At 35.0% G+C, this 15,164-nt stretch overlaps 1 protein-coding gene and 1 long non-coding RNA gene across 2 annotated transcripts; both read right to left on the reverse strand.

Annotated features, from left to right (window-relative positions):
- Positions 1 to 294: 294 nt before the first annotated feature.
- LOC120487882 (uncharacterized) lies at positions 295 to 7,019 on the reverse strand. Its single transcript, XM_089132647.1, has 4 exons — positions 6,690 to 7,019; positions 6,549 to 6,605; positions 4,666 to 5,172; positions 295 to 365 (listed from the first exon to the last, which is right to left on the reverse strand). The coding sequence occupies exons 1-4, from the start codon at positions 6,931 to 6,933 to the stop codon at positions 295 to 297; spliced, it is 879 nt and encodes a 292-aa protein (XP_088988773.1). The 5' UTR covers positions 6,934 to 7,019.
- Positions 7,020 to 9,084: 2,065 nt separating this feature from the next.
- LOC120487884 (uncharacterized) lies at positions 9,085 to 9,762 on the reverse strand. The gene is made up of 3 exons (XR_016168997.1): positions 9,681 to 9,762; positions 9,500 to 9,538; positions 9,085 to 9,143 (listed from the first exon to the last, which is right to left on the reverse strand). It is a non-coding gene; the product is annotated as an uncharacterized LOC120487884 (long non-coding RNA).
- Positions 9,763 to 15,164: the final 5,402 nt, after the last annotated feature.

The following is a 15,164-nucleotide window of genomic DNA, read 5'->3' on the forward strand; positions in this document are numbered from 1 at the left end:
TGCACAACGAGATGAGTCATGTAGACCTAAGGGAAGGAAACCAAGGTTGTCAAAATCAGCAAGAGAGCCTGAAGAAGCAAATTCGAGTGATTCATGTTCGGATGACAGTGATGCACCGAGAGCTTACTACTGGTTACGCTCCTCTGAACAGCAGAGATCTAAGCAGGGAAGGACTGTCCCTGACACTCACGAAAGAAGAGTTTGGAGACGGAGAAATAGTGAGGATGGACCTGTGAGGCATGGAGAGATTACTCCAGGAGTAGAGGAAGAATACTTACCTGAGACAGTGGAAACTCACTCATTGACTGACTTACCTGCTGCATCAGAATTTGAGAGGATGAATCCTGAGCTGAGAGAGATAGTACCTGTGGAGAAAGAGAGACAGAGGGTTAGTCCAATGGGAAAAGTTGCAGGAGACGAATATGTGAGGAGATCAAGCAGAGAGAGAAAACCCACACGGGTCTTTACTTACCCCTCATTGGGTCAGCCCAATTATGAACTGCCTACGGAGATAGGGGCTGCTCAGTTTATGCAGACACCGCAGTTACCGTATTACTCTGGGGTACAGGGGCCAGTATGTGCGACTTGTGCTCATGTTCCACCTACATTTCCTTATCAGATAGGGTCCTATCCTACCTTATTACCCTATGCTGCCTTTAGTGGATACTAGGGAATTAGTGCCTACAAGAAAACAGGGTAAAGATCCCCACACTGAACACATATATTACACAATCTTGAAATTGGTTACAATATTGGAAGGTTTGTGTTAATTAGTTAACTGTTTATAAGAGTTAGAGGGTCAGTGTTGTTTGGAGCCATTTCTTTTGTCGGGGAGAGTGTGACACCCTGTATTGTCACAGGAATAATTACATTTTTCTGTATGTATTTTATTTTATTTTATTGTGTTTATGGTATTGTTTCAATTACTGTTAGTATGTTGAATTGGTGAGGAGTGATACTCACGGTGGACAGTAGGTGGAGACAGTGTGCTGATCGGGGACTATGTGAGTAACTGAGTCGCGGAGAAGAAGCCGCCATTACAGAGCGACTCAGACTGCATTCAACAGCACATCTTTGTCTGTCTCCTTGTTTTATTAAACAGGTGGGTGAAATCAGTCACCATAGACATAAAAACATGATGCAATATGTTGAGACCGTGTATTCATTGTTTTGAGAGGGTTATATATTTCCTGAGTAAAGTTGAGATGTTAAATAGAGACCGGGTTGTGTTTATGAAAATTAAGTTTCACTCGCGGCCGTCCCGCGTGAGGCCTGGTATTATTAATGTTGTATAATCGAAATGGTTAAAGGCTCCAGCACACTGAAAACCCAAAATAGTATATGTATATGTAGATACATACATTTGTAATGTAAATTTTTGAATGTTATCTATCTTTGCATACTATATTATAGTGGTTATTGACTGTTGATATTTGAATGTTTAATGATCTTTCAATGAAGTATATCTGCTGCACTGTAATTCAGTTTAAATGGTTCGCTCAACTATTTAATGAGATAGTATTTAGTATGATACTTTTGCTCAGACAACAGAGACTGTAAAACATGGAGATGTATGTTTTAAGGGAAAGGGTATTGAGTTATTAGAGAAAAGTACTATCTGAGTATGAAAAGTAAGACACTATAAGAGTGATGCAACCTGTTTTATTGGGTTATTGTTTGAGTGAGTCACATATAAGGTGACAAGACATTGTGACATATATATTGGTTTAAAATATGGATATAATCTTTGAATTATTGTAATAAAGCCATTACAGAGCGACTCAGACTGCATTCAACAGCACATCTTTGTCTGTCTCCTTGTTTTATTAAACAGCAATAATTAACTGCAGCAACGCCAGTCGGACGGCGGGCGTGTTACATTTCCGTGCTTGTTCACAGCGTTTGAGTTATTGAATGAATGTTCAGGAACATCACACTAACCTTTAAATAACATTTTGATAAATGTATAAATTATTTTTTTATTACTTTTTTATTTTTTCCGTTCACAGGACCAACATTGAATATTTGGAGAACATTTTTGTAACTAAACTCTGTTAGCTGGGAAGCTTTGTGGTTTATAATAAAATAAACGTTTATTTAAATAACGCTGACATCCTCACGCTGTGAGAGGCATGGCTTAGTTCAATGTAAGGTTCTCCATAGGCTTCATTTCACTAACTCCAGACAAGCTGAAATTTACCCAAATGTTAGTCCTGCATGCAACAGGTGTTCGCAGTCACCGCAACAACTGCCCATATGTTCTGACTCTGTCCTGATTGGAGGAGTTTTGGAGATATGTATGGCATCCAGATTGAACCAGATCCCTTAAAGGGTTAGTTCACTCAAAAATGAAAATTCTGTCAGTATTTACTCACCCTCATGTTGTTTCAACCCCGTAAGACCTTTGTTTATCTTCCGAACACAAATTAAGATATTTAAGATATTAAGATCGCTCCTGCATACAGTCCATAGGCTTCTTCAGGGAATGACTCTCGCTGTCCTCGAAAAGTCATTAAAGACATCGTTAAAATAGTCCAAGTGACTACAGGGGCTCAATCTTAAGTTTATCAAACGACGAGAACACTTTTGTGCGCAAAAAAACAACAAAAATAACGACTTTATTTCAACTATTGGTTTGTTTCTCCCTCTGCGCGAGTCAGGTTACTAGTTTAATAGCGTAAGCTTCTGTTATTGTACGTCACACGCATCACACACACATGACCAGCGTCGGCCAATAGTGAGCCTACGTGTGACGTAGCTCTACGCAATCACACTACGTTAACTGACTACAGGCCCATGGAGAAGGAAGTGAATAGTTGAAATAAAGTCGTTATTTTTGTTTGTTTTTGCGCACAAAAGTGTTCTCGTCGTTTGATAAAGTTAAGATTGAGCCCCTGTAGTCACTTGGACTATTTTAACGATGTCTTTAATGACTTTTCGTGGACAGCAAGAGTCATTCCCTCAAGAAGCCTATGGACTGTATGCAGGAGCGATCTTAATATCTTAAATATCTTAATTTGTGTTGTGAAGATGAACGAAGGTCTTACGGGGTTGGAACAACATGAGGGCGAGTAAATACTGACAGAATTTTTGGGTGAACTAACCCTTTAATGTGAATTTTTGGTGTTGCTTCCGAGGATATAGAACTCAGGAAAGACATTCACTCTGTTATTGCCTTCACTACATTACTGGCAAGATGTTTATTATTATTTCAGTGGAAAGAGGCAGACGCTCCAACACATAGCAACTGGTTGAAAGAAGTGATGTCTTAATTTCAACTCGAAAAAATTAACCTGATTCGAGGTTTGAAACATTTCAAGACACATGTTCCCCCTTTAAAAGATATTTTGAGGACCTCCTCTGCCTCTATGGAATAATCTGCCTTGTTAAATTATCTTTATGGGTTTTTTTTTTGTTTTTTTTTTGTAATGTGTGTATGCCTGTCTTTTATAGATCCCTGTTAAAACCATTATATTATTATTATTAATATTATTATTATTATTATTGTGTCAGTACTTTATAAAGTGTGATTTATATATTTTTTTTTGAAGATATGTCAATTCTTTGGAGCATATCCCTTCATTTATTTATTCTTCATATTGACTATGTTTCATATTATATGTTTCACACGCTATAGCATGACCAAACTTGGTGTATTTAGTTGCCATTTCAACACTATATAGAGAAAAAACTGACAAATCTTTGTAAGATATCACTGAACGCTTATTTAACCAGCGAAAGTACATTTCCTACTTAAGTTATTTTTTTTTATCTCTATTTTTGGTGTTTAATTAAAATTAGACAAATCTGATATTTTTTTTCATCTCTAATCTGTTGTTTAACAGTTGATATTGTTATTTAATGCTTCGCTAACTAGCAGACACTAACAGGGTTTAAACCCCAGTTGTGCAGGTGGGGCATGTTGTGTTACATTGTGCCCCTATTAGAAATATGGTATTATATTATATAGTTTTATGAATTCTGTTAAGAAAACATGAGAAACATGTAAATAAAGACTGAGAGTCAATGTTAATTATAATTATTATTTTGTTTTGAACTATGCTGTAGCTGTGTTTTCCAGTGTGTTTGTTGTCAAACTCAAAATTTTTATATGAAAAAGTTAAAAATAATAATTGTATTTTTTTAAGAAAAGATTTTGGTTTGACTTGTATATTTTTTTGATTAGATGAGATAGCATTTTAAGTTATGGTGATGTTATGGTGATGTTACAATGAACCCCACCTATGGGGCATGTTGTCACATTAACACTTCTTTCAGGGTAAATCGAGAAAAATAATGTGTCTAACCCTGAGAAATCCACTGTAGCAATGGATTAACAAAAATCAACTGGAGTAAACAATATGTTGTTAGTATTTTCTACAGTAAAGTACTGGCAACAACAGCTGATGTTTTTATTGAATTATAGTCGTGCAGTGAATATTTTATTCTTCTGACACAAGCACACATCTATCCAATGGTACAGAGCGGTGTTTCCTAAAAGCATCGTAAGCCTTAGTTGATCATAGAGGCCATTGGTGTCCGCTGCTCTGCCATCAACTCAGACTTATGATGATGCTTTTGGGAAATACAGCCCTGATCTGTAGACTACATACATTAGAAAACATTCAGGAAATAAGCCAATAGAGACACAGTGTGTTACATTACCAGGTGAGATGGTCATTGGTGTGACAGTTGTAGAGCTGGTGTTAATGCTGCCAGTGTCTGAAAGTTTGGATGAATAATGATTAATCAACAGAAACACAAATATCATGAATGTGTAGAAAGAGCTCATGTGAATATAATTACCTGCACAGTATGCTGAATAACAGAAAGCTGTACTGACCAGTTCATAGACATAATAATCTCCTGGACAGGCTTTGACTTTAATGGGATAAGACCCGTAATAGCAGCAGAAATTGTTCCAGTTACCACAGACATCTCGAGTGACGACTCCATCTGTTACTGTTGGGTGTCCACCACGGATCCACAGTGGGGCATTAGTGCCACATCTGTACTGAGCAACACACGTGTCTGGGATATGAGCGCTAGTGCTGTTAATGAAGAGACGATACCAGCCGCTCCAGGAGACAGATTGGTCACACACGTAGGAGCCAGGTCCATTACTGATGGATCTCCATGGATTGTCCAGCACAGTGTAGGTGTTGCAGGGGTCTGACAGATTAGATGTAGTGAAAATATATTAAGAATATAACAAGTTTCTGAAAAACATGTTTTATTACAAAATGTAACCAAAATTGCAGCATCAGACATCACTTTCTTCTTCTTCTTCTTCTTTTGCTAATTCAGAGCGATTCATTTCGATCCACAATATTTTTTCAAATGCAGTTATAGTATTATTAAAACATCAATACATCTTAAAGAAAATATCTTAAATTGGAAGTAAACATGTTACACACCAGTATAATCATTTACAAATTATTATTATTATTTTTTAAAATATTTTATTTCCATTTTAAAAAATGACCACTTTAAAATGACCATTTTTAGGTTTTCAGCGGGAATGCTGGTACACAAACTAATATTAAAGTAACAATCTGGTATTCAGTTTCCTCCATATTTCATGAGCATATAATGAAAAAAAATATTTAAAGAAAATGATTTGGTAACACTTTATTTGAAGGGGTGTGCATAAGACTGACATGACACTGTCATAAACATGACAAAACACTTGTCATGAACATGAAGGAGTCTTTATGAATGTTTATGACTGTTGTCATTAAGTGTCATTCGGTAAATTATGACACTTTTAATGCAAAGTTGACATTGTTTAAAATGTCTTTGTTATGACAACTTGACATAAACAAAGACAAAAATGTCCTGTTTATGACAAGTTGTCATAACAAAGACATTTCTGTCTTTGTTAATGTCAAGTTGTCATAAACCAAGAAATCATAACTAGTCCAACGTGTTCCACTTTAAAGTGTTACCTACTACAGTGATAACACGAGTTATTTCTACCTGATTTAAATTCTAATTTTGTTGTTGTGACCTAATTCAATCAGATTTCTGTAACATAAAACAATGCTGATTGAACTTAATTGAGTTACATTGATCCTATACACAACTTCCACTAAAGCTCAGGATGGCCAGATTGGACACGTGCGCACTACGACTGCACCAGACCTATAGAGGGCAGTATAGTCGTGACTCGTGTCAGCTACAGGACGTCTGCTCTGAAGAACACAGAAGAAGAAAGGGTGTGTGTTTGGCTGCTTCTTGCTGATTGGTCAATTTTGCCTCATTAAGAAATAGTTGGTTCCAGTCCTTGATTCTGATTGGTCAATAACTGTGTTCTATTGAGAATAAGGACAGCTATGATTGGATCAGCCAATGGTTCTATGTGTCACTACACAACACCCCTAGCAACGTGAACATATGTTCATCATAGAGGCCATTGGTGTCCGCTGCTCTGCCATCAACTCAGACTTATGATGATGCTTTTGGGAAATACAGCCCTGATCTGTAGACTACATACATTAGAAAACATTCAGGAAATAAGCCAATAGAGACACAGTGTGTTACATTACCAGGTGAGATGGTCACTGGTGTGACATTTGTAGGGCTGGTGTTAATGCTGCCAGTGTCTGAAAGTTTGGATGAATAATGATTAATCAACAGAAACACAAATATCATGAATGTGTAGAAAGAGCTCATGTGAATATAATTACCTGCACAGTATGCTGAAGGACAGACAGTTGGACTGACCAGTTCATAGACATAATAATCTCCTGGACAGGCTTTGACTTTAATGGGATAAGACCCGTGATAGCAGCAGAAACTCCCATCGTAACCGCAGACATCTCGAGTGACGACTCCATCTGTTACTGTTGGGTGTCCACCACGGATCCACAGTGGGGCATTAGTGCCACAGCTGTACAAAGCAACACACGTGTCTGAGATATGAGCGCTCATGCCGTTAATGAAGAGACGATACCAGCCGCTCCAGGAGACAGACTGATCACAGTTTCTGACTGGAGCATTTATATTACTGATGGATCTCCATGGATTGTCCAGCACAGTGTAGTTGTTGCAGGGGTCTGACAGATTAGCTGTAGTGAAAATATATTAAGAAATAACAAGTTTCAGAAAAACATGTTTTACTACAAAATGTGACCAAAAATTGCAGCTTTAGACATTACTTTTCTTCTTCTTCTTCTTTTGCTAATTCAGAGCGATTCATTTCGATTTTTCAAATGCACTTATAGTATTATTAAAACATCAATACATCTTAAAGAAAATCTTTTAAATTGGCTAAACTACTATTGAGAGAGACAGAGATCTGTCGTTCACTCAGTGACAGTCAGTGTTACTGAGAAGAGATCAGACATGAGCTGCTCAGAAAAGTGTCACTGAGAGTTACAGACCAAACAGAGAATGCTGTCATGAATCAGATTTGGGAGTCTGCTTTGAGTGCACTAGCTAGCAGTGCTCTTCCATTATAAAGTGTCAAAGTTTTCAAAAGTTGGATTGAGTACATAATGTTTAATTACATTCATGTTAAGAGTGTCAGAAATATATTACGAAGTGTTTTATGTATGGATGAATTGGATATAATAGTTTTAAGTACAGCGGTTGTGTGTGCGTCGACTGAATGCGGTGATTTTGACCGATTAATTAATTGGTCTTTGATCCGTGTAGGTGTTCAAATGACAGAAGCAATATTTAATGCTGGTGTGGCTCACTTTTTGTTATTGTGACAGTTTATTTTCCTTAGATATTGTTTGTAATGCCATTTTCATCCATTTTATTGTTAATCTGATTATTTACTGTCATTGTGACGCTGAGTCTGCTTTGAGTGCGCTGAGGAGAGCTGTTCAAATGACAGAAGCAACATTTAATGCTGTACACTCTTTATTTCATCCATGCTTCTGAATGCCCACAAAAAATAAACTCTCCAGATCAGCAGCAGATCCAGTTGTTCCGTGTCTTCCTTCAGCTACACAACACAACGCAGATCGCAGTAGGGCCTGGCAGTCAGAATTGGGCCCGTTACACACAGTAACCAACAATGACGTCGATTTGACCATATTAAAGGGGCACTTGGCAACTCTAGTCATTTCTTTGCCGATTTTCACTTTTGTTTTTGCATGTTTTCTCATCATCGCCCTCTACAGTTGTGCGACGTATAGATTTTCACAACACGGTCATAAAAAAAATAATTCAATGTAATCCAAAAGATTTCTTAAAAGTTGTTCCGATCAAAAGTCGTTGAAAATTGAATTTTGTTTGGACACACAGACATCAATAATCAGCCTGTGATTCTCAACAATTGTGACAATAATAAAGCATGTTGCAGTGCATTCTGGGTGCCACCAATCAAAACTCATTCATGGCTCCCATCATACATTGCAGTATGAATAAATTATGATATGAATTGTCTTAGGAATATTCTTTTTGTCACCATAGTTGAGATTCATACACTGAATCTATATGTCTGTGTGTGCATGAAAGAGAGATTTTTTTTTATCAGAACAACTTTTAAGAAATAATTTAGATTATATTGAGCGACCTGGAATTTATACGGTTGAATCACTTTGAATCTGTAATGACCAATACACATTCTAATCAGAGATAAGGACTACTTAAGTTTCATCAGGTGTGTTCAATAATGCTCAATCATCACTCGATCAATATCTTAAATAGCACATTAACTCGAACACTCTTCAGTGTTAATTTAACACTCCAATTTTAACACTTTAACACTCTTGAGTCTTTAACACTGTTGACTTTTTGCTGCGTAGTAACATTCTGGAAACTGGACTTGAAATGTTAGCAATCAACATTACTATCATGATGAATTTTCAAGCGACGTTTTAAGAACGTTTGAGGAACATTATACCTTTTAAAACACGTTCTTCTAACGTCAAGAAAACTGGACATTTTTCACATTCCCAGAACCAACACTGAATATTTAGAGAACGTTCTTATTAGCTGGGAAATCAGTTATAATCAGTAATCTTAAAATAAATGCATTTAGTTTCAACATTTCAACCAGTTATTGTAGATGAAATAATATGAAGTACATTTTCTAAGTTGAACTGACAAAAATATTTTTTTTAGTGTATTACCTGCAGTCGTCACCGGTGTTACAGTTGAAGTGGCCAAGTACAGTCTTAAGACATCTAAAAAATAATTATGAATAGAAATTAGTCAACATGTTACAGAAACAGAACACAATGAAAAAGCAATCAAATAAACATATGTTAATAGAACCTTTTACTTAAAGTAACAGTTTGCCTAAAAATTAAAGTTCTGTCATCATGACTTTCACAGAATAATGTAAAGCTTTGTGTTTCTTTGAACACTCTGCTGGTGTTTCCCTTATGAACACCTATAGCATTATAATTCAGCACCGGGGAATTTACTGTGTGAGATGACGTGAAGAATAAACAAGATCTGATTCACTGGTCATTACATCAGCATACAGACAAAAAGCAAAAAAGTAAAAAAAAAAAAAAAAAAAATGGTTTAGACTTACACAGAATCCCAGAGATGAGAGGATGAGCTTTTATAAAACCTGAAATATGAAGAACAAGTCAATAAAAATAACTGAAGCTGTATTGGATTGAGTCTGAGAAAACTACATTAACCATCTGTTCACAGTTCATGAGGTTTTTGGAGCAACGAGAGCTAACCTTTAAACACAAGACAATACTCACCTTTATGAAAGGAAGCCATTGTCAGTTTGGACAGTCCAGTTTTTTGTTTATTCACAAACCAGTTCAGAGGACGAGTTTCCTTTACAGTTAGAGAATATACAAATTAGCCATTGCATTTACATAAACAATAATAATAATAATAATGCAAACACACATATAAAACATTACACAGCATTTGATTTTGAGACTTTTATAAAAGTTTTTGCCAAGCATTATGCAATAAAGGATGAAACAACTTGATCAATTTCTCATTCTACGAGGAAGCTATTGGCTAATTCATACGAATGACCGACCCCTGACCCCGCCCCTAAACCTACACTCTAAAAAGAGATTGTTGTGTCAGTTTTAACACATGTAGTGAGTGTGCTCAGGGACAACACATGTTGTGTCAAATTTAGCACAGTATATGTGTAAGTTATTTTAACACACAAATTGTCATTTTAAAAAATAAAGCAAAAGGGGCAGATATAAAAATATGAATCATTTAATCGAGTACAGAATGCATGTGCACACAAAGAACAAGACAATGTTTCAATCTCAATGACTGGACAGACTCACTGTACTGTACATTATTCAGTTATTCAAGCTTCAACCCCTGATTGATAATGCTGCTTTTGACAAAAGTCCATGAAGAGAAAACAGTTTACCGAATTTGCACATTAGAATAAAGTATAGAACCTGACAAAATTTGGTAAATAAATAAATAAACTTTTATTTACACAGGTGTGTTTGTTTGAGAAATTACTGCATCTTAGAATCACAAATATTAGTTTCCCAAAAACATCAGATCTGAAAATTGTTGAATTGTAGAATGAAGTGCTCTCAGTTTCATCCTTAGAAATGTTAGTAAGACTCCTGACCTGCTTAAAGCTCAAATTACTCAACTATAACTTAGTATTAACTTATATTAGTAGTACTATAACTACACACAAAATCGCACACAAAATTTTAAAATCAATTTTAACAAACAAATCAATTTTACACAAATCAATTTTAACTGCACACACATCAATACATGTTTAGACATAAAGAGAGTGATGAGAATCATTATGAGCTGATATATCTTACCTGATATAAGCTGATATACAGTGATCCTCACTCGACACGACTGATGAAAAAGTTTGTGTTGACATGTTTATGGATAAGTTATCTGTCCATCATTCTAATGAGGAAATATGAACCCAAGTCCTCTGTTTTCCTTCCTCAAATTCAAATACAACTTTCCACACAATACACAGTGAAATCCCCTGTGTTAAATTACTCCTTAGAGTACATAATGTCCAACTACAGGGTGTAAAAATTAATACTGAAGCAGTGTTGAAGTTAAAGAGATAATTAAGTGATTAATGAAGTGATGATTGATCATTATTGAAGACACCTGATGTTAATAAGCAGAATCACTTAAGACTTACTGACTTTGAGCCGTTATTTTGTTGGTGGGGCATCTAGACTACATTATTGCACTTACCAGTTTGACTTTATTTTTGTCAAACATCTCCACACGGTTTTATTTAGATTTAACAGAAGTTTAGATGGTAATGTTTTATGGAATGTTTCCGGTCACCATTATGGTGGTCAGTGTTTGCTTTAGTTGGTCTCTTGACCCTTTCCTTTTTAAGCATTTTTTTCTGACTGTTCGTAGTACCCCAGAATACAGTTTAGATGATGGGGCGGGGTTGGGATGACATGTGTGGCTCCACCCACCCAGTTTGATTGGTTTATGATACCGTAATCTTATTGGTGTAGACGATTTAGGTCTGAGCATGTGCATTCTTTTATGTATGAATTTATCAATGATTTGGCCATATTAGAGAAATATTAAATGCTAACTGTAATCATACCTTATCTTATCGGTTTACCATGGTGTTTTTATTGTTATGATCTATTGGCTAATACAGGCACTTGTTCTTCAGAAAGATGACTTTAGCACGTCATTGACTGGCTTCATCATATTTCTATCAGGGTCGGTGGATCAGCACAAATTCTGGATTTTACGCAAATCTTTTACTAAAACTTAATAGTAAGAGCAAAAATTTTACTTTTAGCCTGGTCATGAGAAAAGACCCGCGTGTAATGTGCGTCCAAGAGGGTCTGATCCAGTAGTGTTATGGGAAATAAGATTGTGGTATTATAGACCAATTAAATTGGGGGTGGGTGGAAGTTGTGAAAAAGTTGTGCCCCGCCCCATCGTCCAGAATGCACTCTGGGGTTACTCGACTGTTCCAATGGGCTCTATGCACAATGGTGCATATATATATATATATATATATATATATATATATATATATATATATATATATATATATATATATATATATATATGTTTACTTAAATGTTTAAAAATGTTAATTTAACACTGGGGATTTTGCTGTTTAATATGCATTAAAAATATAACACACTTTCTATATGTGCACATAAATAAAAGTAAAATTAGTTCTATTTATTTAAGATAAAATTAAGATCTAGGTGTACATGATCTATAAGTGATTTATTTTAATGTCCATCTTGATCTGTTTTTATAGTTGAAATAACATTATTTCAAGGTGCAAACCTGATGATAAATGTTAAACTTCAATGATGACTCAATGTTGGTCTGTTCTCAGCATTTTAAAAAAGTGCCTCACAACTCTCCATAATGGAGACCAGAATACTGTGTCCATCATGTTAAAAGCAGAGCATTAATCCAATAGCAGCAACAATTTCACTGAATTTTAAATTTGCTTTCACTAAATGTCTGCCATAAGTACTGTAAAACATGTAGTCTACAGTTTTACAATCAGCTTTTAATGACAAAACTGCAAAAATGTGTAGATTGATAAACACTAAAGCATTTAATTCTCATTTAGGTAAAGAGGGACTCACCTGATATGCGTTTCTTCACCCAACTAGACTGACTACACATAAATATTTGTGTCTGAATATTATATGACAGTTTTCTGTTCATCCAATGAGGGGAAAAAACATATTTTGACAACCTCTCTTCCTAAAATACAACATTCAAATTTAAACGAATGAATGAATACAATGAATACAAAGATCACATTTCTAACAACATGGTAAATTTCCTTTAAAGGAGATTACAAAAATACAATTGACTAAAAAATGAACTTTTTTCTCTATCCTTAGACCTTGATATCTTCTTAGACCTTTTTTCCGTATTTGTACTCAAAAAGTGCCAAGACGACCACAGCTTCACATTCATCTTCAATGTTTAAAGCCCAAGTTTGACCAAAGTGACCAAAATCTCATCAAACTGCTCTTCAGCATGTCAAATATTCGTCACCGGTGTGAATAGATGTATCCATTGTTTCTATTCTGCATCGTATAATGTGGTCATGGTTTGAATAGTCCACAGAGTTTGTTTATGCAAATGTGAAATGGATGAACAGGTCTATAGCACATATATATATAAACAAATCAATCTTTCAAATTCTGAACCCATTTTAAACCAGGATTCCCAAACAAACTACAATATGAAGTTGTATTATCAGTGATCTGATTTTTAATCAGAAAAAAATAACATGTGAAGTGAAAGAGGTTCCTTTAAAAAGCTGCAATGTATAATATCTAAATATTAAAATATTTATAGTGTTTGTTATTGAAACTTTAATATTATTATCATGATGGATCTGTTACAAATTTTTTTTTTTAAATTCCGATCATTTTCTTCACATTTAGCTACTCAAAAATGTTGAAAAAATCAAATCAAAACATTAATAGATTTACTAATTAATATCAGTAAGAATAATTACAAGAAACCATCACCAGTTTTTACATATTTCTGTACACTAATAGAGGTGATTAAAAGAAAAGCAATAAGAGTCTCAAGTATAATATATCACACAATGGTCTAAAAATAAAGAAATACCAATACAAGAAAAAAAAAAGAAGAAGAAACTAATAGTAAGAGTTCACTCAATAAAATGATGTGTTGGTTTTACTTACAGGTTCCACCGGTTCCACATAACTGGGTTTCGTTAAACAAACATAACTTGTTCATGTAACTTTAACATCACTGAAGTCATTTTAAGCCATCCAATTAAACTCTGAGCAGAGTGTTAAATGAACACTGAAGCAGTGTTAAAGTCAATTAGATAATTGAGTGAATAATTGAGTGATGATTGAGCATTATTGAAGACACCTGATGATAACAAGCAGAATCACTGAAGGAGAAAACCGGAATTTAAAGTCACCATTATGGAGATCAGTGTTTGTTTTAGTTGGCCTCTTGACCCCCACATTATTAACTTTAGATAATATTTGGTTATATTATGTGAATTATAACAGCCAGATGATCACATAGACTCGGTCAGGTGGAACTGGGGATTGAACCACCAACCTTCTAATTTGTAAAAAACCTACATGAACCACTGAGCCACTGTTAAGTTTACCTTATAGATTATAGCAGCACTGCTGTTGCAGAGTATACCATTTTAAGCCTTTTCAAATTGAATCCAAACGATCAAATCAATAAAAAAATAAACTCCTAAAAACCAAATTAGTTTATGTAGGCACACACAGACATCAAGAATCAGCCTGTGAATCTCAACAGTGCTGACTATTATAAAGCATGTTGCAGTGCATTCTGGGTGCCACCAATCAAGGCTGAATAAATAATGAGCTTATGAGGTGATTTATTTGTCACCATTGCTGAGATTCATACGCTAAATATTGATGTCTTTGTGTGCATGCATAGAATTTTTTTTATTTTTTTATTTTATCCTTTGGATTTCTTTGAAAAGGCATATAAAATGATATGCTCTACAAAAGCAGTGCTGCTATAATCCATCAGATAAACTTAACTCAGAAATTGGCTTCTGTATGATTTCAGTGATTCAGGTCAAATGACTGTGACATAATGATTATTTTAAAACACAACCAACATCTACAGATCACATTTTCTAGTTGATTATAGACCATTTCACAAGATGTAAACACTGGCCCAGAAGCACTTCCTGTTTCAGTTTTTTAACACTACATAAAAGCTGGGATAAAATACAACCAACAGAACATTTAAAACTGAATCAAAAAGTTAAACAAACATCTTTAAGATGTTTTCTTTACATGTGAAATAAAGAAAACAGTTACAAACTGAAACAGGAAGTGCTTCTGGACCAGTGTTGTTTACATCTTGTGAAATGGTCTATATGGCTTTTAAAGCTCAGATACAGCAGCCAGACAAAATAAAAAGTTAATAATGTGGGGGTGAAAAGCCCAACTAAAGCAAACACTGATCTCCATAATGGTGACTTTAAATTCCGTTTTTTCTCCTTCAGTGATTCTGCTTGTTAACATCAGGTGTCTTCAATATTGCTCAATCATCACTCAATTATTCACTTAATTATCTCATTACCTTTAACACCGTTTCAGTGTTCATTTAACACTCAGCTAAGAGTTTAATTGGATGGCTTAAAATGACTTCCGTGATGTTGAAGTTACATGAACAAATTATGTTTGTTTAACAAAACCCAGTTATGTGGAACC

The sequence above is a fragment of the Pimephales promelas genome, chromosome 6 (assembly GCF_988280905.1).
Source record: "Pimephales promelas chromosome 6, fPimPro1.hap1.1, whole genome shotgun sequence".
Taxonomy (NCBI): domain Eukaryota; kingdom Metazoa; phylum Chordata; class Actinopteri; order Cypriniformes; family Leuciscidae; genus Pimephales; species Pimephales promelas.

Excerpts from the sequence above, each read along its gene's own strand:
- LOC120487882 (XM_089132647.1), bottom strand. The coding sequence starts at position 6,933 with ATGAGCGCTCATATCTCAGACACGTGTGTTGCTTTGTACAGCTGTGGC. Across the intron at positions 5,173-6,548 it reads ACCAGTGACCATCTCACCTG|ACCCCTGCAACACCTACACT; the intron begins GTAATGTAACAC and ends CTAATCTGTCAG. Across the intron at positions 366-4,665 it reads ACCAATGACCATCTCACCTG|GTACTATCTCTCTCAGCTCA; the intron begins GTAATGTAACAC and ends CTTTCTCCACAG.